General features: G+C 40.8%; 1 protein-coding gene across 2 annotated transcripts in view; it reads right to left on the reverse strand.

Moving 5' to 3' along the window:
* LOC132827109 (rasGAP-activating-like protein 1) overlaps positions 1–24,243 on the reverse strand; it is a 267,843-nt gene that overhangs the window by 14,229 nt on the left and 229,371 nt on the right. For both annotated transcript variants that reach the window (XM_060843598.1, XM_060843597.1), the window contains exons 17-18: positions 12,916–13,088; positions 7,180–7,317 (exon numbers count right to left, since the gene is read on the reverse strand). In XM_060843598.1, coding sequence (XP_060699581.1) covers positions 7,180–7,317; positions 12,916–13,088 — 311 coding nt within the window. The remainder of the gene's footprint in view (positions 1–7,179; positions 7,318–12,915; positions 13,089–24,243) is intronic.

A 24,243-nucleotide genomic window follows, 5' to 3' on the forward strand; every position in this document is an offset into this window, starting at 1 on the left:
CTAAAGTAGTTTTCTAACTCTTCCTTTCCCAAGGGACACTTACTACTAACCGGAGCCCCCATCAAAGTTCTCGCCAAATACTGCCTTTTGGTTTTATATAGGACTTTAATTTCTTTAAATCTACCCTTCCTTTTGCTATGCCTCTTCCTAGCTTCATTATCTTTCCTATTTTTCTTTGATCCGTTATTCTTAGTTTTCAATTTTCTATGTTTATTCTTCTCTAACTTACTTATCGTATTTCCTTTGTTCATTTTTCCTATTTTTTCCAAAATCCCTGTCATAATCCTCTCATCAAATGACCTTCCCATTCTATCCCTATCCAAATTACCTTCAATCAAACTTAACAAATCAATTATTGATCCTTTAGGACAAACAATACTATTATCATTACCCTGCATATCCTGAATCTCATCCAGTCTTCCGATTGGCCTATTCAAAATCTCATTATCCAACAATACCTCCTCTTCCCCACTAAAGTTCGGGAATATCTCTTCCTCAACTTCTAGTGACTTCTCCCTTGTTTTATTTTTCTTAATCAGTAGACGTCTCTTATCTGAGTCAAGCTCAACAGGGTCTTCTTTCCCCGCTAATTCTGCATAATTGAATACATTCCATGTGCTATGGCAACATAACACAGTCGTCCTAAGCCTCAGGATTTCCACTGTCGTTACACAGGACCAATAGAGAAGCACCATGTAATGGAACTTAACTCCATACTAACAGATTTTTATTTTTTTTATTTGCTACAGAAAGAAAGTATAGCACAAAAGGCAACATGGATTTGTTCTGGATTTCATTTTTCTCTAATCATAACCAGCCCAGTTTAAAGAAAATAATCTTGTTCAAAAGGCCGCAAGGTCCCCACATGTTAACTCTGATGTCTCTCCACAGATGCTGCCACACCTGCTGAGATTTTCCAGCAATTTCTATTCTTGTTAAAGAAAAACTGACATTGATTTTGAGGCATCCCCTTCTTTTAAAACAACCGATTCGTTATTTTCCAGGTATTGTCGGTATTGGAATAGAGGAAGGGTGCCAGCCAATCTTGTACACTACAAGTGGCAATGTACTGACCACCTGATAAATGTTCTTTAGCTGTTGGCTGAAAGGTAACTGGCCACAAAGAAAAAAACAAGTCTTCAAAGTGGAGGACAGAGGTCATGCACTGAAGGTGTTAAGCACAATTTTGAGTCCAAATGGCAGTAAAATGTCTAAGTGAGATTGTATACGTTCCTCGAGTTTATATTGATCTTCACTGGAACACAAACAGGCCCAGATGGAATTGTTAGCATGGGAGCAAGATACTATCAATCTTTCAGCTGCTTGTCGTTTCAATAAACCATCTACCGTCTTGTTCTGGACCTGCTATAGTGCTCCATCAAAGCTCGATGCAAACCAGAAGATCATCTCATTTTCTGTTTCGACATTTCACACCGTCAAGAACTCAATATTTGTTTAACAACTTCAGAGGCTGATCTTTATCCTTCATTTTAATTACAATTTCCCCCTCCCCTCTGTGCCCATTGGCTTGATTTCCAATACAGCAGACCAATTTTCTAATTTTGATACCTATCCTTTATATTTATTTTATCTCTCCCTCTCTTTTACCACCATAAAATCTTTATTTGCCTTTTGCTCTGGGCACCCTCCCCATCTGTTCCATTTGTTCTTCCCTTGTCCTCCATCTACAGCATGAAAACAACCATTTTCCAGCCCCTTTTCAGTTCTGACCAAGAGTCATTTTGGACGTCAAACGTTCATGCTGTTTTTCTCTCAACCTGCTGAATTTTTGTGCAGTTTCCTGTGTCTTTTTTTATTATGTTTTCCAGCATCTTTTCTTATATTGGAAGGTTTAAGGGGAATTGGAGATAGGTATGAAGTGTTGAGAGGGTAAGAGAGGGCCTAAAATCTTGTAACAGAACTGGGAATGAGGTCCCCAGAGAAATGATTTGGGTTTCTATTTTGCCTGCCCCTGCACTTCCCACAACTGGCTTTGCTTCCAGTGTCAATGGAATCCATCCTGCACTGTGCCATTCTGAGAAGGAATGATCAGTGGTTAAAATCCTGCCCTCGGGTTCTGATTCTTTGCTAAAATTGGTTTTAGTCCCAAAGTGACTGTAAACTTAAGTTGTCTCCAAAGAAGCAGAAGCGTGAAATTCAGGTCCTTCGTTTCATTCCTTATTTCTGAGTAAGCTGAATTTCATCACTTTTTACTTGACATCCTGTAGTACAGAAGGAAGCTAATTTGCTTATTGCCTCCAGGGCAGCTCGTCGAGAAAACACTCTTGAGAGAGTCCCACTTCTTTGCTCTTCCCCTACAAACGTTCCCTGGTTCACAGTTTCTCTTCTATGGAAAAGACAGAACTTCAGTCCTTGGAAAATAGACAGACGCTGTGTTCCCAATCACTGAAACATTGAATGGGGCAGTAACTAATTCTTCAGTTTGGATTCTGAGTGAATAAAACTGGATTAAAAGAAAAATGACAAAATAATCCATAAGGATTAGAGATCGGAAGAAATTACATTCTGTAAAGGAGTGTGAAATGAAGCAACATTCCTCTCCTACAATAAAAACAGGCCATGCTATTTTGGTTGGGTTGTTAAAAATAAACTGCTGCATAAATATTCCTCCTTCAAGACAATTACCTTACTTGTCCAGTCATACAGCCACAAAATTACACCATTAAATATCTAATGAAACACCCAATTATAGTCATTCTCCTCATTAGAAAAAGAACCTATCATCACAGCAGTTTAGAACATCGATGAAGATCATTTTGCCTCTTGTTCCCGGGACAGCTCTTTGGCACAACATTCTAAAACCAATGCTACAATCTGTACTTGCCTCAGACTTGTATGTTTTTCTTTATTCAACAGGGGATGTGCATATTGTTGGTGGGTTGAGCATTTATTGATATCTCTAGTTGCCCTGGAGAAGGTGATGGTGAACTGCCTTGTTGAACCACTGCAGTCAATTTAGAGTAGGTATGCCCACAATGTTATTAGAGAGGAGATTCCAGAATGTTTGATCCGATGATACTGAAGGAACTGTGATATATTTGTAAGTCAGGGTGGCTTGGAGAGGAACTTGTATGTGGTGGCGTTCCCATGTATCTGCTGTCCTTGTTCTAGATGGTAGTGGTCATGGGTTTGGAAGGTGCTGTCTAAGGAGCCTTGGTGAAGTTCTGCAGTGCATCTTGTAGGTAGTGCACACTGCTGCTACTGTGCATCAGCGGCGGAGTGACTGAATGTTTATGGATGCATCGCCAATCAAAAGGGCTGCTTTGTCCTGGATGATGTCAAGCTTTTTGAGATTTATTGAGGCCACACTCATCCAGGTAAGTGGAGAGTATTTCATCACACTCCTAACTTGTTCCTTGTAGATGGTGGACAGGCTTTGGAGAGTAAGGAGGTGTAGTATTCCTAGCCTCTAACATGCTCTTGTAGCCACTGTGTTTATGTGGTTATTTTCATGGCAGTTCAGTTTCTATAGAATGGTAATCACCAGTATGATGATAGTGAGGATTCAGTAATGGCAATATCCCTGAATGTCAAGGAACAATGGCTGGACTCTCTCCTGTTGGATATGACCATTGCCTAGCACTCATGTGACACAAATTTTACTTGCTATTGTCAGCCCAAACTTGAATATTGTCTAGGCCTTGATGCATTTGGACATGGACCTCTGCAGGATTTGAGGAGTCGCGAATGGTGCTGAACATTGTGAAATTACAAGCAAGCATCACCACTTCCGACCTTACAATGAAGGGAAGATCATTGAAGCAGCTGAAGATGGTTGGGCCTAGGATACACTCTCTAGGGTTATTGTGGTGCGGCAGTAGTGTCCCTACCTCTAAGACCAGCGACATGGGTTCAAATTGCACCTCTTCCTGTAGGCATGTAATAACATCGCTGAACAGGTTGATTTGCAAAGATAACCCATCCTGAGGAGCTCCTGCAGAGATGTTCTGGAGCTGAGAATGACTGACTTCAAACAATGTAACCACCTTCATTTGGGCCAGGCATGACTCTAAACAGCAAAGAGTCTTCCCCCAATTCCCATTGACTCTAGTTTCTCAAGAATGCCTTGATACAACACTCAGTCAATTTCAACCGTGATGTCAAGGACAGCAACTCTCACCTCACCTCCTGGAGTTGAGAATTTTGTCCATGTTTGAGCCAAGGCTGTAATGAGGTCAGGAGTTGAATTGCCCTGGTAGATCCCAAACTGAGCATCGCTGACCAAGTTATTGCTAAGCAAATGCTGTTTGATAGCACCATTGATGACCTCTTCCAGCACCTTACCAATGATCAAGAGTAGGCTGATTGGATGGTAACTAGTTGGAATCGTCCTGCTTTTTGTTTGCAGGACATACTTGTGTATTTTATGCAACAGCATGGCTAGGGAAATGGCAAGTTCAAGAGCACATTTTCAGCACTATTATATGTTGTCAGGGCACATCTCTCCTCATTCTTTACACAAAACTTTAAATCAATAGACCTTTGTTGCTACTGACTCTACAACACAGGGTAAGAAACTCTTCACCCTATTAAAACCATTATATTTTCAAAATCTGTATCAAATCTCCCTTCAGCTGTGTTTTTAGTGGAAGTTGGATCCACATCTTAAGTCTCTAGTGACAGCTGTACTTAATATAGTTAATCTATTCAACACAGTTACTCAGCAGTTGGCATTTTGAATACAGTCCTGTGAATATTTTAGAAACCTTGATTATAAATATCAATAAGACTAAATGTATTTATTTGACCAACATTGTTAAAACTGCTTAAAGTTTATTGCATGTACTTCCTATTACATTAATATAAACTCAAATTAACAACCTTAATATTGGATCTGAACAAAAAATATTTGATGTTAAGGAACATGTATCCACAACAAATTATGCTGATAGAGGTATACAAGAGGCATAGATAGAGTGAATAGTCAGAGACTTTTTCCCAGGTTGGAAATGGCTGTCAGGAGGGGGCATAATTATAAGGTGACTGGAGGAAGATTTAGCGGAGATGTCAGAGGTAGGCTCTTTACACAGAGAGTGGTGGGTGCCAGCAGTGGTAGTACAGTCAGAGACATTAGGGACATTTAAGTGACTCTTGTATAGGCACACAAATGATATTAAAATGAAGGGTATGTAGATTAGTTTGAACTTAGAATAGGATAAAAGGTTGACACAACATTGAGGGCTGAAGGGTCTGTACTGTGCTGTACTGTTCTATGTCCTATGCTGAGTGCAGCTTCTTCAAAATTAACATTCAAAAGGCACTTCACTGAAGCATTATTAGTTAAAGTATGACACTGAGTCACATAAGCAAGTATTAGGTCACATACCGGGAGCTTTAAGAAGTGTCATCACAAAGGAAAGCAAGGTATTCAGATAGATGGTGTAAGGAGGGAATTCCAAACCTTGGAGCCTAGGTAACTGAAAGCATGATTGTACAAGTGGCTAGAACAAGGAGGTGACCCAGCACACTCCAAGGTCCAGGACCACATGCTGAGGGAGGCACTAAAGCTTGGGGCAGCTGTCTCAGGTTTCCCCCGATGTTTTAAAACCAGAACCGGCCAGGTAATGAGTGGCTGCCCGTAAATATTTCAGTCCTCAGCTGGGGGCAGAGAGTGGGGGATCACAGCGACGTGGCTGCTGTCTTTTTGACAGATCACTCATGGTTCCCGACAGCCAAATGTACACATAAGAACAATAACCAGATCTGACTGTTTCCCACTGAGTTTTTCCCAGGAGGTTTCCATCACCCGTCCAAGCTGTCAGTGTCTGGCAGCTGCTCAGTGCTGCACTGCTGTTCACAGCCAGGAATTTGGAGACAAATCAGAGGCTGTGGGAGGAGGAAAAAAGCCCTAAAGTGACCCAACACCCACTTCTCCAAAAAAACTATATCTTTACATATTCATAACTGAAAACAGATAGACAATAATGATCAGAGAGGTCAACACTAAAAGCACAGCAATTGGACACAGCATTAATGGGTGAAAGTTTGCATTCATTAACGTTACACTAAAATAACATTAACATTAAAATGATAATCCGCATGACTCTGACCATTGCTCACAATCCCTCCATATTCTTCCTATTCTGAAGCATGAGGTCACATTTTAGCCAGAGATGTCTTTGGGATAGTGTAGGGGGATGAGCTGAGAATAGTTCACAGGTCAGCGTAACATCGAGGACCGAAGGGCCTGTTCTGTGCTGTATTGTCCTATGTTCTATGGGCAATGGTGGCCTAGCAGGAATATTATTGGATTATTAATTCAGAGGTCCAAGCTAATGCTTTTGTGGTTATGGATTCAAATCCCACCAAGGGAGCTGGTGAAATTTAAATGCAATGAATATATCCAGAAGCTGGTCCCTGTAATGACATGGCAACTGCCATCAATTGTCATAAAATCTGGTTCACTAAAGTCACTTGCAGAAGAAAATCTGTCTTCCTTACCTGGTCTGGGCTACATGTGACTTCAGATCCACAGCAATGTAGTTGCCCTCTGAAATGGGCTAGCAACATTCCCAGTTCAAGGGCAATTAGGGATAAGCAACAAATACAGGTCATAGAGAGACAGCTACATCCCATGAAAAAATAAAGAAAAACTGTCAGTCTGTTAGCCCAAATAACTCTAATTCTGGATCAGTGGTGCTGGAAGAGCACAGCAGTTCAGGCAGCATCCAATGAGCAGCGAAATCGACGTTTCGGGCTTTTGCCCGAAACGTTGTTTTCGCTGCTCGTTGCATGCTGCCTGAACTGCCGTGCTCTTCCAGCACCACTAATCCAGAATCTGGTTTCCAGCATCTGCAGTCATTGTTTTTACCTACAAATAACTCTAAGACAACTGCTAAACTCTCTGAACTCTGCCTGCCATTAAGGACTAAATGTGATTTTAATTTCATTATCACATATACTCAAGTACAAAAGTACAGGAATACATTGAAAAGTGTACAATATCATCACACAAGGCACCATCTTAGGTACAGAATCTTAAGAACAAAGTAGAAAAAAAGCAAAATTCAAAGTGAAACATTGCAGCATTTGAAGAGGGGTGGGTATTGCAGGAACCAGGAGTCAGACTTATTTCTAAGCATCTGTGAGGGGCAACATTGAAAATAGTGCATTTCTTCAGAAGATGTAAGGAAGTGAAAAGTAATTTGTGCATTTTACCTTGCACTGGATGTACATAATGTGTAACTGGCCCTCGTTGTCCTGTGTGATGATCTGCATCATATGGAGTTGCTGGAAGGCATTTTCATCCACTCGCTCAACCGCACAGATACGCTGGACTGGAATAGATGACCGTACCTGACACATGTTACACAGTACATAAAACATAAGTGGATTCTTGAGTGAACTCAATAGATTCTGATTCATCAGCTTCCACTTCAATGTGGGAATGGCATATTCTCAAAATACACTCAAATTCCAGCTGAAAAATTATAGATTTTTGAAATAATAAATACAGAAAAAGAATTCTTCAATGCAAAAGAGAAAAAAAACAACAACTTTTTGAACTGCACTTGGTGAACCTGGATTGGAAAAATTGCCTGATAAATGATAATAGCTGAGATTTTTTTATAAAAGGGAAAAACAGAAAAATGTAATTTACTATGTGTTTCTTTAATCAACATCCAATGAATACTAAATTGACAGAAATCAACACAAACTACATGCATGATCACTCACAATAATAGATCACTGATTAACAAGGCAAAATAGGGAATTAGTAAATTAAACAATTCAATCAACCAGCAAATTAAAAAAATGAAGGCAGTGGGCAGCAGTGCACGAATGGAAAGAGACTGACTTTTTTTATGTTCATTCACAGGATGTGGACAAAGACCCTAACCATCCCTAACTTTTAAGGGTCAACCACATTGCTGTGGGTCAGGAGTTACATGCAGGCCAGACCAGGTAAAAATGGCAAATTTCCTTCCTTAATAGATATTAAGATAGGTTCTTTCAATTGTTTCATGGTCACCATTAGACTCTTAATTCCAGACTTTTTAAACGTATATATATTATATATGAATTCAAATTGCATTATCTGCTTTGACAGGTTTGAACCCAGGTCCCCAACCGAGTTCCTAGATTAATAGCCTAGCAATAACACCATAGGCCATTGCCCAGACTTGAAGGGGATTTATTTGAAACACACCAGTGTCATGGAATAATCTTTGGCCACAAGCAATTCAGCCATATCTAGGTTTCACAGGTTAAAGGGCTCAGAAAATGCATCCGCTAATTCTACCACAACATTCTTCCATTTTCAGACCTTCATTCGAGACAAAAAAACAGCAGATGCTGGATTCCAAGGGATACAAGTAGGAAGCTGGAAGAACACAGCAGGTCAGGCAGCATCAGGAGGTGGAGAAGTCAATGCTTCGGGCATACCCAAAACGTTGACTTCTCCACCTCCTGATGCTGCCTAGCTTCCTCATTTTCAGACCTCCAGCATGTTTCCAGCTGGAAAACGTCAGATTAGAAACTTGCTGTCCCAAGATCCATTTTTACGCCATGTGCCCTCCTGACCAGTCACCTGTCAGCTCAGCTATGCTGAAGCTGGGGAGATGCTGGCCTAATGATATTATCGCTAGACTATTACTCCAAAGACCCAGGTAATGCTCCAGAGAACCTGGGCTTAAATCATGCCATGATAGACAATGGAATTTGAATTCAATAAAAACCTGAAATTAAGAGTCTAGTGATGACTGTGAAACCATTGCCAATTGTTGGGAAGAACTCATCTGATTCACTAATGTCCTTTAGGGAAGGAAGCTGCCATCCTTACCTGGTCTAGCCTATATGTGACTCCAGACCCACAGCAATGTGGTTGCCTCTTAGCTGACCTCTGAACAATTAGGGATGGGCAGTAAATCTGACACAGTCAGCAATATCCACATTGTGTGAATAAATAAAGAAACATTCTGTCCAAGAAGTCTCGTGTTAAGATATTGCTTTGTGATCATAAAATATAGATAATAAAATATAACAAAGCATCCAAAGGCAGGGTTGGGTGGGGGGTGCATTTGTAAAATGTTTCATGTATTACTTGTCAATCTTCTGCAGCATTGTACATGCAAGTCTGGTTGTCAGGTGGAATTAAGTAAGAACAGTGGAATAATTGGACCAGGTCTGGCAGTCAGGGTTCAGACCTTGTTTTATACATTCTGTTGTAGCCCTCCAGTTAGTTCCAGTGCTTGTTGCTGTAATATGATCATTAGTTATTGTCCTCAGTCAGATAATCCTGCTGACTACATGTCAAATGAACCAGATGCAGACATGTCATTCCTTGGAGAAAACCAAGAAACTCATTAATTTTGTAGCTCAACACTTGACACTTGACACTTTAACCAATCAATCTGGCTGATGCCAAACAACAAAGCTGCACTGATGATTCTTACACAAAGCAACAGGAGAAGTTGAAAGTAGACCACTGACTGCTCATAGTGAGCAGCCATAATTATCAGTTACTGGGGATATGCGATATAATTTAATATAGTGAGTAAACGTAACATCAAAACAATATTTGTCTGAAAGAAAATCATCACATCAGCAGAACCTCAGTAGACTGCTCTGAACAATTGAAATGTTAAATTAATTATGATTTGGAGATGCCAGTGTTGGGCTGGGGTGTACAAAGTTAAAAATCACACAACACCAGGTTATAGTCCAACAGGTTTAATTGGAAGCACTAGCTTTCGGAGCGCTGCTCCTTCATCAGGTGGTTGTGGAGTACACCACAACCACCTGATGAAGGAGCACATTGCTCCAAAAACTAGTGCTTCCAATTAAACCTATTGGACTATAACTTGGTGTTGTGTGATTTTTAACCTTAAATTAATTAGCACTGGACCAAACGATGCACAGATCCTGATCTGGGATCAAGTACCACTAATTCATCATCTCCATTTCAGCGACAATGTTCTCATAACCTTTGAATTTGGAACATCCCTGTAAAAGTGCCCAAACACTGAGATTCGACAGAGTCATTGGAGTGACATTCAATCCTAAAAGTGAGTGGGTTGCAATTGGGTCACATGTTAAAATCTCAGCCCTAACCTCAAATCTGCCAGTTTCAGGATTCAATAAGACAGCAAGGAATGGGCAGCCAATTCACTCTGAGGGACTAGGTGGCCAATTTGATTATTGAATGAGGCTGGCAGTCTCAGACTTCACCTGCTTTCCAGGATTAACAGTGGCCAGTTGCATTGTGAAGATCTCAGGACCAGCAGGTGAGGACCACGTGGGAACACACTTTCATCCCTGGAAGCACTGATCAGATCTCTGTGGCCTCCCGAAGTACCAGGTGCAGCCTGCTTTGGAGCTGTCCCACTCCAAAGTCTTCCCCTCACCAGAGCCCACATGCTCCGAGTCCTCCCTGTCTAACACACAGTGCCCCACATGCCTAATGAACACTTTATCTACCTGTTTTGCTACCTTCAGGGATTTGTGGAAATGCACACCAAGTCTCCTCTGATCTTCAGTACTTTCCATGATCTTACCATTCATAGTGTTATTGAGGCCTTGTTACACCTCCCGAAGTGCATTACCTCACACTGTTCGAGGTTAATTTTGGTGTTCTGATACTGATATATTTATAAACAGACGGTTGCATTACTCTTCTTCTGTTGGATTTGTTGATACAAATCTTAACTAAATAACTTAAGCTAGAATGGACACTGATTCTAATTTCATTTTGTAATATTTATTCTACATAATAGCCCCAAATTCCCTCACAAATTTTGACAGATCATAGTCCCAGCTGGAGTTTGGTTAAACTTACTGAACAGGACGGGGATCCAGTTTCTTTAGAGATTTCTGGCACAGAATGGAGAAAACTAAAGACCAAATGCAATGATTAAAACCGAGTTTGTTGGTTCACCACAGAACACTAAAAGAGATGATACATATTAATCTCCAAATTATTCACCATATTATTCACCGTCAGTGAATGGTGAGAGGTGTAAGGGAGCTCACCTGGGGCTCTTTACAGGAGATCTCCTCTTGAGGGACCTGAACAACCTTTCCCTTAGTGACCAGGATTTTCTCATCTTTAAGATACAGGCACTAGAGAAGCACCAATACTGATAAAATTGCTCTATTTCTCAGGCTGCCCTTGGTCAAAAGCACTAGCTCCAATAACACAAGCAGTCTCTGGTAAGCACTGTATTTTCATAACACTTGGGATTGCACTGTGAGTGTTTATGAGCATTATATGTAAGAATGTTGATCTCCCCCCCCTTTTAAATAAATTCCTTTCAACATCCTTCAATAAGTAATAGTTATATCTGTAAGTGCAAAGTGAATTACTAGTTTTATGATTTTATTTTTTTTAAAAATCATTATTAATGTGTATGGTAAGACTTGATCATAGTGCAGCCTCTCAAAATCAGGATTTTTCTTTATTCACCCCCGAAGATCTTGTTTGCCTTAGAATTTACTGCAAAAAAATCATTCAAATATCGGAATACCACTCAGGTATTTCAATGGATGAACTAGCTCACGTATTGTAAATGGATTAACAGCATTATTAAATCAACAAGGGAATGTGCAAAACAAAAATAATCCAAACAAGTCTCTAATCATAATTCAGTAACCACTTTGTTCAATTGGTTCATGTATTGTGCTATAACCTGCAGACTCAGGATCGAATGTAACAATTCATTGAAATGAAATGAATGGGTCTTATTAATTTACAGAGAAATCTGGGTGGACAGTTAGTGAACACACTACCACAAAGCGACATTGCTTTGTTCTCACCAATATTAGAACCATTGTACTTTGGATGAAACATATCTCATCCTTTCCTTTGAACTCCATATAAAACTGCTGTTGTCCTCTTTGAAAAGATAAAAGGGCTTTCCAGCCTAATCAACAATATCTAGAAAGATTGCTGCAACTGCAAAATTTGTTTTGTAAAAATTCAATTTCACTGCCATTATGAATTACAGGAAATGCCTTCCTTCGAAACAACCTTTAAGTATTAACTGCTGAAAGAATTATGTTCGCACCTTTATCTTGACAATAAAATCTATTTTGTTTCTTGTTTCCATCGTTTACTGTTTACAATGGAAGTATAGTTTACAAAATTGAATGTGCCCACTGCCACTGCAATCTTTTCTCATAATTAAATAGCAATGAGCTGTGATACGTTTACTCAACATAAATTTCACAGTTCAGATTAGGACTCACTGCACATGAGAACTATTGACCAACATTCCATGGGGCCCCACATTCAGTGTGTCAATGCTGCATAGCTCTGCTGCCTCCTCTAGACAAGAAATCTGAATTAGATTGTCAAATTTGTGAAGGAATGAGCAGTTTAGCTCTATATGTCAAATATCTGTGTTGGAACGTAATTATTCTTTGAATTATTTCTGGCACTCTCCATGAAAATAACACAAGGAGTTACTTATTACTTGGTCTCGAATCATTCCTGCATTGTTCCGTATGACTATAAACCAAAAACAGGTTCTCTCTCCAACCCCCCCAAGAAAGGTTCCTGTTAAATGGGTTTAACAATCCTACGTATTAAGACTTAAGCACTATATCAATAATGAAGAGGATTGGTACATAATCTCCTCTGGGAGATTTAGGAAAGACCAGAAGGATTTTTGATAAGTCTACCACTGGGACAGTGTTCAGACTGTTTATAGGCTGAGATCAGAATGCAAGTGCCGCACATTTTAATTGTGCCAATTCAATAAACCATTTAAGGTTGCTATGTTTCAAGATCAGAAATGGCAGCCATGAATCAGAATTCCATAAGAAGTTGTTTTCTTCAGATGTCTTGGGCTGGACACCGTTTCTATTCTTTCCAGGAGGACAGCAGCAGTTTTATACAAACATCCAAACCAATGAATCAGACATCCATATTACTACTAAAACTATTGCTCTCACCTGCCAATCTGGAGACTTGGCATAAGACAGGGTTTCACTGCTTAGCCAGAAGTAGCGTTTCTTGAAGGTGAAGCGAGTGACAAGGTTGACTCCCTCTGCTTTCCGTTTATGTAAATACCCTTCTTTTATGGTAACTGACGGGTGGAACACTACTCGTTGTTGAAGCTCAGTCACTTGGAAAAGAAAAGAGAAGATTCACAATATGATCTGTAGAGCCTATACATGCTTTCAATTCTCCAGAGTCTGGAAAGAACCGATAATTTAACAAACAAGATGCGGTATTTCCAATGGGCTGCACCTCGCCTTGATGGAAACTCCTTGCAACCTAGTCCATTCCCAGCCATGAGTCTCCATTTGTTGTGGATATTTTCAGACAATGGTAATGACCCAAAGAACTGGAATTGTTACTGCAACAATGTTTGTTCCAAAGAACTGTAAACCGGATTAAGGCTCGGGGTAAGTTTCTAAACTAATATCCTTTCAACACTATGAAGCAAATTACACAGGCAGTGGGATATGGATTAAGCCCAAATTTAGAGAGTCAGCATGTTATAACTTAAATAACTTTTCCCCATTTCTCACTAGTTTATTTATATCTCACTGGCTTGGCCAACATTTATTACCCATTCCTACTTGTCCAGAGGACAGTTAATTGTCAATCACGTTGCTGTGAGTCAGACCAGGTAAGAATAGCAGGTTCCTTCCCTAAAGGGCATTAGTGGACCAGATGGGAATTTTCCCCATCAATTGACAATGGCTTCACAGTCAACATTACATACTAATTCCAGACGTTTATTAAACTTAATTTTGACCATCTGTTAGGACAGGATTTGAACCCAGGACCACTGAGCAGTACCAAGGTTGCTTGATTAATAACCTAGTGACAATACCACAAGGCCATCAGCCCCCCTTCCTTTGATGGGGACATACTGATTCCTTTAATGCTTCATATAAAGCCAAAGGTTACAGCCCTATGAAAATTAAAAATATCGGATTTGCCACATGTGGGAAGCTGGTGCTTGAAGATTCAGTTGGATGGGTTGTTTGGAGATTTAGGCACTCCTACCAATGCCGCAACTTCAGCTCTGCAAATTTCTAAGAAAATCCTTTAAAGCATTTGGAGCTTTCCTGGATCAGTCTTCAAGTGTGGTCAGTCATTTATGAGTTGAAATAGATGCTTGTCCTTTTCAAGGATGCTTTGAGGACATCTCTAAAGGGTTTCTGCTATGTTCCTGGGACTCTTCTGTGAGACTGGGTTCTGTGTAGTCAGGCCCATAGATGACTTGTCTCCCTTGTTTAGAGTGATTAGGACACCAATGCTGGGCAATACAAACAGTACAGTGTTTCAGTGTCTGGCACTGCAGTCTCACAGACCAGGGACCTAGGTTTGATTCCAGCCTTGGTTGACTGTCTGTGTATAGATTTGCACATTCTCCCCGTGTCTGCATGAGTTTCCACTGGGTGCTCCATTTTTCTCCCGCAGTCCAAAGCTGTGAAAGTTAGGAGGATTGGCTAAGCTGTAGTATCCAGGGATGCGCAGGCCAGATGGGTCAGCTGCAGTGAGATGCTTTTGGAGCTCAGTGCAGACTCAATGGACCGAATGGCCTCTTTTTGCATAGTAGGGATTCTAAGAACATGGTTTGGTGGGTTGATCGTTGCTTCGGAGACACACGTGCACTTTTCACACATTTAGCGATCTAGATCAACTATTCACTTCTAATATGCACATTTATTACTTGCAGTCATGATTACTGGATGCAGAAGCATTTGTCCATTTACCAGCAGAGGGTGTATCACTATGCAAGTGAAAAATGAAAAGAAATATTTATGCTTGCTGCAGCATGTAGGGCTGTCAAGAGCTTTACCAACAAAGCAAACAGCCTGTACAGTCAAATAGAATGATTTGTAATGCACTGTCACAAAGGCAACTGATATGTGTTCAGTGTCTCGCTCCTCAGCACTACCTTTCTAAAGGTAAAACAAGATAGCGTGTTCAGTGACACTAACTAAAGCATGTAAATATCCTATCAGGAAGATTATCAATTGTTTAATCAACTCCTCAAATACAAAAGATGCCTGCAGAACACGATCACATGTAAGCATGAAGAGTTACGCCAAATAGAATATGAAGACATGAGACTGAATTTGGAAGATATTATGACAAATTATTCAAATGCCATTCTGTAGTAAACAACTGGTTCCCATTTTGTAGTGAAATGAGCCATAAACAAGCCAACAGATTTTTAATGCGTGTCACTCTGATGGCCCACTAATATTAAAAAAATAATGTTTTGCACCTGTTTTGGGGCAGCTTCGTGAGGTTCTTTCAAGAAGTTCTGGTTAAGTGATTCAATATCTGCTGCAACTTGGATGAGCTGCCAATGTACTTTTAAAAGTTGCAGGCGATGTCCTGCAGCCAGAGTAAAACTCTGATTTACATATTTAAGCAGCTTCCTATCTGTTTCAGGTGGCCAAGCTGCCCTGTTTGAAAATTGCATTGGCCTGGCCTTAAGTCCTTAGGAAAGTCCTTATGCACGTCCATCCCCGACAAGGAAGTCATCCCTCCACTGCCTCCAAACTCATAGGCCCGCAGCCTGGCACTGCCCAGTCCTACCTGCTCCCCAAGATCCACAAGCTCAACTACCCCAGCCGACCCATCATCTCGGCATGCTTCTGCCCCACCAATCTCATCTCGTCATACCTCGACTCCATCCTGTCCCCTTTGTTTCTGGCACTTTCCACCTACATCCGCGACACCAACCACGCCCTCAATCTCTTCAGTAACTTCCAGTTCCCCAGCCCCCAGTGCTTTATCTTCACTATGGATGCGCAGTCCTTATACACGTCCATATCTCACAAGGATGGCCTCCAGGTCTCAAAGCCCCCAGCTTCTTCCTCTCCAACAGACCCATCCAGTCGGCCTTCACCAATACTCTCCTCTACCACGCCGAACTGCTCCTAACCCTTCATAACTTTTCCTTTAACTCCTTCCATTTCCACCAAATCAAGGGGGGGTGGGGGGCAGGGGCACCCAGATGGACCCCTCTTTGTCGGCTATGTTGAACAGTCCCTATTCAGTAGCTACATAGGCATTGTGCCCCCAACTCTTTCGCTGTTACATCGATGACTGCATCAGTGCAGTGTCCTGCACCCAGGCTGAACTGGGGCAGTTCAACTTCACCCACAACTTCCACCCCACTCTCAAATTCACTTGGCTCATCTTGGCTACCTCCCTCCCCTTTCTTGACCTCTCCATTTCCATCTCTAGTGACAGCCTCCAGATGGATCTTTACTATAAACCCACAAACCCTCACAACGACCTGGACTACACCTCCTCCCACCCAGAATCCTGCAACAACTCCTTCCCATTCTCCCAATTCCTCCACCTCTGCCACATCTACTCAGATGAAGAGACATTCCACTTCCAAGCATCCCAGATGCCCACCTATTTCGAACAATGTGCTTTTGCCCTCATCATCCAAACAGCTCTTCACTGCGCCGCCACCATTCCCCATTCCACTGCTCTAAACTGCCCAACCCCCCACCAAACACAATAAAGACAGAGTCCCCCTTGTCCTCACCAACCACCCCACCCATCTCCACATCCAACTTTTCATCCTGAAATACTTCAGCCAACTCCAACCAAGGTGGCACGGTGGCTCAGTGGTTAGCACTGCAGCTTCACAGCACCAGGGACCCGCGTTTGATTCCAGCCTTGGGTGACCGTCTTTTTGGTGTTTGCACATTCTCCCGTTGTCTGCTTGTGTGCACTCCGGTTTCCTCCAACATTCCAAAGGTGTGCAGATCAGGTGGATTGGCCACGCTAAATTGCCCGTAGCATTAGATGCATTAATCAGAGAGGAATGGGTCTGGGTGGGTTACTCCTCCAAGGGTTGGTGTGGACTTGTTAGGCCAAATGGCCTGTTTCCACACTGTAAGGAATCTAATCAAACGAGATCCCACCACCAAGAACATCTTCCCTGCCCACCCCTCTCTGCCTTCTGCAAGGATCGTTCCCTTTACCAGTCCTTGGTTTGCACCACTCTCCTCACCATTGACCCGGAACCCTCAGGTAGTTTCTTCTGCAACTGGAAAAGATGCAAAACCTGCTGGCACACCATCCCTCTCATCTCCATCCAGGGCCCCAAACAGTCCTTCCAAGTGAGACAGAGGTTCACCTGCCTCTCTTCCAACCTAGTTTATTGCATCAGGTGCTCCTGATGTGGATCTTTATTGATTGGCATTTCAAGACATTCCCAGGTGTAGATTATGGTTTGAGGTGTGGTGTTTCGTTTTCAGTGAATCTTCTCTGCATCCTCTCAAGTGCAATCGCATCTTTCGATAATAGGGTGATCTGTCTTGCATACAGTAAGACATCTCTAGCCTAATGATGTTTCATAAAGTTGTAACAAGGTTTCAGTGACTAGGAGACAGTATGGACTGCAGATGCTGGAAGCCAGAGCCATTAGATGTGGAGCTGGAAAAGCACAGCAAGTCAGACAGCATCAGAGGAGCAGGAAAGTCAATGTTTTGGACTGAAACCCTTCATTAGGGTTGAAGTGTGGATGAAAGGCTAATGATAGGAAGCATCCCTTATGCTACCTTCTCCATACTTCAGGCTCACTGTCTTTATTCCTGATGAAGGGCTTTTGCCCGAAACTTCGATTTCACTGCACCTTGGATGCTGCCTGAACTGCTGTGCTCTTCCAGCACCACTAATCCAGAATCTGGTTTCCAGCATCTGCAGTCATTGTTTTACCTTCTCCATCATGTCTACCTGTGCTGATGCCCCCAAGCCCCATTGCTCATCAGTCCTTCCTAGCAACCTACCATTCAGTATGTATATCCTTCCCTTATTAGACCTCCCAACATGCACACTTATCAGGATTAAATTCCATCAGCATTTGCTCTGCCCAATTTACCAGCTGACCAATATCAGAGGCCATCCTGAGGCCATCCTCCTCACTGTCAACAACATCACCAATTTTCATAATATCTCCATTTCCATTCAATCACATCACATTATATCAGATTTATTCCATCTGAACCCTGAGGATTTCCTATTTGCCACAACAGCAACACTGCCAGAGAGACTGAAGTAATGAGTGACAACATGCCCCCTACATGCATTTCCAGTTATCACAGTCACACTGTTAGATGCAGATCAATGTGGTAGCAAATACTGCTTTTCTACATGAAAACCAGCTCCATGTGTAATGTGCTAACCCAGGGCAGTCATGATGCACAGAAATCATTCTCCTGTAACCATGGTTACCTAGATACCAGCTCAAATATTGGGATAATAGTGAGTCAAACATTAGTTGCAGCTCTGGAGAAATGTCTCATGCCAGTTTTCCCTTTTTACTCTCTGCCCTGATAATACTGAAATGAGCTAAAGGTGTAGCAACAATTATCAGAAACACCAAGAAATCAACTATCAGCATTTGGAATATCAAATCTCCTTGGCAACCTGTTCTTTCTCAGTGTATTTATCAGGCATCATAAGAAATAAGTAAAATAATCCATAAATGCAATAAATTGATTTTTCTCAGCGCAACTACCAGTATCCAGAAAGTGTCAATAATCCCCAGATTTACTGCTCAATCCACTGTGTATATCATGTCCAGTTAAAATGTCCATGGTCAATAAACTGAACTTCGAATAAAAAATACACTTTAGCTCAGCCAGCGTTAAAAAGAAATTGTGGTAGTACCCCTCACTAGGACTGATGTTTGATGTGTAGCCTCTTCTGAAGGGTTAACTGGTCTTTTCTCTTATTTGTGACCAACAATCATAAAGTCATAGAATCATAAAGATAAACAGCATGGAAACAGACCCTTCAGTCCAACTCATCCATGCCGACCAGGTACCCTAAATTAACCTAATCCCATTTGCCAGCATTTGGCCCATACCTCTCTAAACCCTTCTTATTTATATACCCATCCAGATGCCTTTTAAAATGTTGTAACTGTACCAGCTTCCACCACTTCCTCTGGCAGCTCATTCCATACATGTACCACCCTGTGTGTGAAAAAGTTGCCCCTGAGGTCCCTTTTGAATCTTTCCCCTCTCACCCTAAACCTATGCCCTCTATGCCCCTGACCTTGGGGAAAGGACCTTGTCTATTTACCCTATCCATGCCCCTCATGATTTTATAAACCTCTATAAGATCACCCCTCAGCTGCCAGCGCTCCAGGGTAAATAGCACCAGCATATCCAGCTTCTCATTTTTGCTCAAACCCTCCAACTCTGGCCATATCCTTATAAATCTTTTCTGAACCCTTTCAAGGTTCACAACATCCTTCCTAAAGCAAGGAGACCAGAATTGCACGCAGTATTCTAATAGCGGCCTAACCAATGTCTGGTATAACTGCAACATGGCCTCCCAACTCTTGCACTCAATGCTCTGACCAATTCAATTCAGGTCTCTTGGTTCAATGGAAAGGACACCACCACTAATCCATAAGAATACTTTTTAAAGTATGTCTTTTTAACCAATCTAGTCACTAAAGCATTTTTATAACTGTTCCAGATCTCCAGCATCCATAGCTTTCTCATATATATTCTTCCTTTGTCATTCAGAGACTTCAATCCTCTGTTACCTGCACTAGAATAAATAGACATTGAACAGGCAGGTGACTGCACATTGTCCATCTTTAAACTCAGGATTACTTCCTGAGGAGACAGATGTTAGAAGTGGCTGTCATTGAAATATGATCTGTTTCATCCAATGGCAGCTACCACTTTTACCTGAATATTCACCGTAAACATTATTCCATATTAAAGGTCAGTGTTTTCCTGCAAAACTGAATGAGCACATATGCAAACAGGAGGGGTTATCGGAAATGAATTCAAATACACAGCTTTTACTTTTCTGTACCAGTGCCAGGGTAGGTAGAGGGGAAAACTCTAACATGATACAGGGCAGAAATCAATTGTAATACTTGGTTGGGAAATCAGGAGTGGTTTATTCACTAATTGTGAAAAGAACTTGCATATTGCCAAGTTCTTATGAAATGGCACTATAGAAAAAAAATTCTTTATAGCATTGGAGGATAGAGCAGCAACATATAATGATGATTCAATAATGGGAATATTCAAAGGGATAGGATGAATAAAGCCATCCAGCCTATCAAAGTTGTCCACTACCCCAACTCTCCCACGAATAATCTCCTTCTCGATGGAATTGTTGCAAAACTGAAGCTAAATGTTGGCAGTTGAGATCATGAAATCCACCTTGAGCTGCAGCTGTGAATTTGAATAAATCTGAATTTGAATACTGCGTATGTAGGGTAGCCATAGAGAATAAACTCGGCAGATGAATCTCATTTGATTCAAATGAAGTTTCACTTCCTGACACAGAATCAATTGTTCACTATTTTTTTAAGAAACAAGGCTTCAGAGCTGTTTTGAAATGTTTAGTGTGCTACAGAGAATTTTATTGGAAATGTAATTTAATCATTAAACATTTTCTAACCTACAAGAATAAAATATTCATGTTTTATTCAATGGGGATTTTCAAAACCAGTTTCAGGCAGATTACAACACCTTAAAATCTGTTATAAAGCAATTGTAAGCTTGCTCTTTTTATGTCATACACAGATGTAACCTACTTCCCATTTGGATAAAACATTGCAAGTTGCTAACTACACAGGATATTTCTTCCTTCAAATTAATAAATACTCTTACGTTTGCAATATTTTATTTAAAGAAAGAAATAAATCTGTTTGTGGATTAAAATAAAGCTGAGATCATTCAAAGTTTGGTACATATTTACAGCTGTCGTTGTATTATAAAATTAAACTAGTGCTTTGTACTTCAGAGTTTCAGAGAATGACCAGTGGACACATTGCAACTTGGAAAATATTAACGGGCTGTGACAAGGTGGATACAGACAGCACGTTTTCCTGGCTGGTGAGTTTAGAACTGGTGGAAATAGTCTCAGAATAAGGCGTAAACCATTTAATTCTGAGATATGAGAGAATAGTGCATTTTGGAAATTCACAATGAAGCTCAATCACTGAGCAGGTTCAAGACAGAAAATCAATATCTTTCTGGATACTCATGACATCATGGGATAGGGGGATAACCTGGGAAAGTGGAGCTGAGGTGGATGATCACCCATGATCTAATTGAAAGGCAGATTGACTCAATGGGCCGAATATCCTACTAATGCTCCAATGTTTCCATAATTATTTTCCACAAAGGCAACAAATGTCCTCATAAGCAAAACATTGCATGTTAACAAACAGCATTCATTCATTAATTCACTCTCTGCTACAGTTGATAATTATGACAGTCACAGTGCATTTTATGTCTCAATGTAATAAGATAAACCCTACATTCTGGTTATCAATATTCAAAATTCTGTCGTGGGCACCTTAAATAGGCTGACCTGGAATTTCCTGGAAAGTTCTGACAAAACGACATTGTAAGAGGAGACCTGCAGTATTTTCAGTGTAGACATACATGTGTAATTGATTTACAAAGATTTCAAGCCAAAACATAGTTACATTTTCTTAGCATTTCCTAAATAAGTCCAGATTTCTCTGGAAACTATTCCAACTCTTAATCGCTCAATTCCTTACAGCTGTCTTAATCCTTCAAAGTTCCATACCCTCTTACTGGACTGTTTTGGCACACTTTAAAGTGTTGCATTCAATTTAGAAAAGCAGAAAAATACAAAAGTAGAACATTTTTAAAAGGTGTGAAACCAATGAATATTGATGTTCGGAGAGATTTGAATGTGCTTGTACAAGAAACCCTGAATTTTGCGTGCGCTTACTGCAAACAATTAAGAAGGCAAATAGTATGTTGATCATTATTGCAAGGAGATTGGAGTACAAGGATAAGGCAAGGTTTTGATGGGAGTGCAACTATATCTGCATTTGAGTAAGTAGTCTCAAGATATTTTCCTGGATTAAATGGATTATCCTGTGATGACAGGCTGAAAAAATTGGACCTTTGGTGCCAAAAGTTTAGAAGAATGAGAGGTGACCTCAAGGGACATTTGGAAATTCTGAAGGGATTTGACAAAGTAAACACTGAAAGTTTGTAGTCTCTGGTTGAGAAATCTAAAATGCAAGAGAACAGTCTCAGGGTAAAGGGTCGATCATTTAGGATCAAGATAAAGAGAAAATACTTCAGTCAAAGGTTTATGAATCTTTGGAGTTCTCAAACTTGGAAGGTTGCAGATGCTCCATCATTGACTTATAATTACCCGGGAAACACAAATACCTGGCCTCTCATTAAATGAAAAGGTAGGGGAGCAGTCAGGAAAGTGGAGTGAAGACCAAAATCATCTATAATCAGGTTGAATTCAGAGCAAGCTCAATGGGCCATACATTGCACCCCTGCTCCTGTCTATTGATTTCCTGCTATTAAATGTTCAATATATTTATAATAGATTTTCAATAGCATTATCAAGAAATGTTCTTTACTTAAGATAAAGACCAATCAATTGTCAAATTATTTATCCCAAATTACCTCTATACTCCAGGAAATGAACCTTGTAATTTTCTTTTGCATTACTCCATTTTGAGATGACTGCAATAGCGCAAACTTAATTCTTAATTGTCTGATAAGGCAAAAAGCCAAGCAGAAAGTAAAAGGGTGGGATTTTGAAAGCATTTGACAATAATGTGCAGTGAGCCAAAAGTCACATAAAGTATCAGCTCAAGTAGCATGGTTCAAACTCCTAAGGTTTCAACAATTATTTCAAAGTGATTGGAACCAAGTCCCAATTAACAATATAGTAACAAATGATGCTCAACAGATCACTGTGAAAGAAGTTTTAAAAAGCGCACAAATTGCATGTTTTTGTAATGTTGCTGATGTTACATTTTATTGTTTCTTTAAATGAGTAAAGAAGTCAAGCTCGGGTTTAAAGCAGGAGCTAGAAATACCTAGTTCAATGTTTACGTCATTTTGCACATAATTTTATATTCTTATGAATTAAAATTTAATGGTAGAAAATGCAATCAAAGCATTTTGAAATCTAGTCTACATAAAAACTTGGGGCATGTTGGTTTAAGAGGTAAATAGCTATGGTAGGGTGATTAAAATGGTGGACTTCAGGCATTGGCAGAACACCTAAAACAAATAGCATTTCAGAAGTTTACCAATGTCTGTTTAATAGATTCAAAATAATAGAGATAAAGTCATATAAACAACACATGGGCTAACTTAGGTGGAAACATGGGATTGAGTTTTCCTTCCTTGTTGGGGAGGAATGGTGAATATCATGACAAAATAGACCTAAAATGAAAAATGTGATTGTCAAAGGTGAGAGAAATTCTCCTGATTAGCTCCTAAAATGGTAGCTTCAGAGTTCACACATTTGCCCCCCCCCCACCCTTAAAACCCCAACTCACTCTATTTACATCCCAATGTCAATACTGCTCTGCTTCACCAAGGAACTAGGGGTGGTGTGAATACCTGATAGTGAAACAGAACAGGTACCTGATGGGTGCAGCTTATCAAATAGCTTCTTCTAGTCATTGTCCTCCTTCTGCACAGCTGGTGGCACAGTGGTTAGCACTGCTGCCTCACAGCGCCAGAGACCCGGGTTCAATTCCCGCCTCAGGTGACTGACTGTGTGGAGTTTGCACGTTCTCCCCGTGCCTGCGTGGGTTTCCTCCGGGTGCTCCGGTTTCCTCCCACAGTCCAAAAGATGTGCGGGGTCAGGTGAATTGGCCGTGCTAAATTGCCCGTAGTGTTAGGTAAGGGGTAAATGTAGGGGTGTGGGTGGGTTGCGCTTCGGCGGGTCGGTGTGGACTTGTAGGGCCGAAGGGCCTGTTTCTACACTGTAAGTAATCTAATCTAGTCTCTGCACACTCCAGCTTCACCACATCACCACGCCTTCTCTCAGACCAACTTAGACACTATTTCAAGACTTCAACACTTTACTTTGGAGCCAACTTCAAAGTCATATCCTAAACCTTGACAAGTAAATGCTGCAAACATGGCACTGCAGCCATAAGTGGTTTATAGCGGTTCATTTCTAATGCCTTGCAATCCATTACATTGACAAATTTCTTGCCAAATAAGCGGTTGTGAAATTGTGTGATGCCAACCACCAAAGTTAACGTCTCGAGCTCTGTATTGAAGTAATTGGTTTGTGAAAATGACAAAGCTATTGAACGAAAAGCAATGGATATCTCATCATGCAAAAAACAGGCACCTATGTCTTTTTGCAATGAGTCTACTTCAAGAATCGTGTCCTTCCTGTGGTTATAGTATTGCAGTGGGTAAGAATTTGTTGACACTACTTACTTCAGAGAATCGATGTTATGTTGGTGAGTTATCTTGCCGCACATTAGAGACCTA

Source organism: Hemiscyllium ocellatum, chromosome 24 (genome assembly GCF_020745735.1).
Source record: "Hemiscyllium ocellatum isolate sHemOce1 chromosome 24, sHemOce1.pat.X.cur, whole genome shotgun sequence".
In the NCBI taxonomy this organism is placed as follows: Eukaryota; Metazoa; Chordata; class Chondrichthyes; order Orectolobiformes; family Hemiscylliidae; genus Hemiscyllium; species Hemiscyllium ocellatum.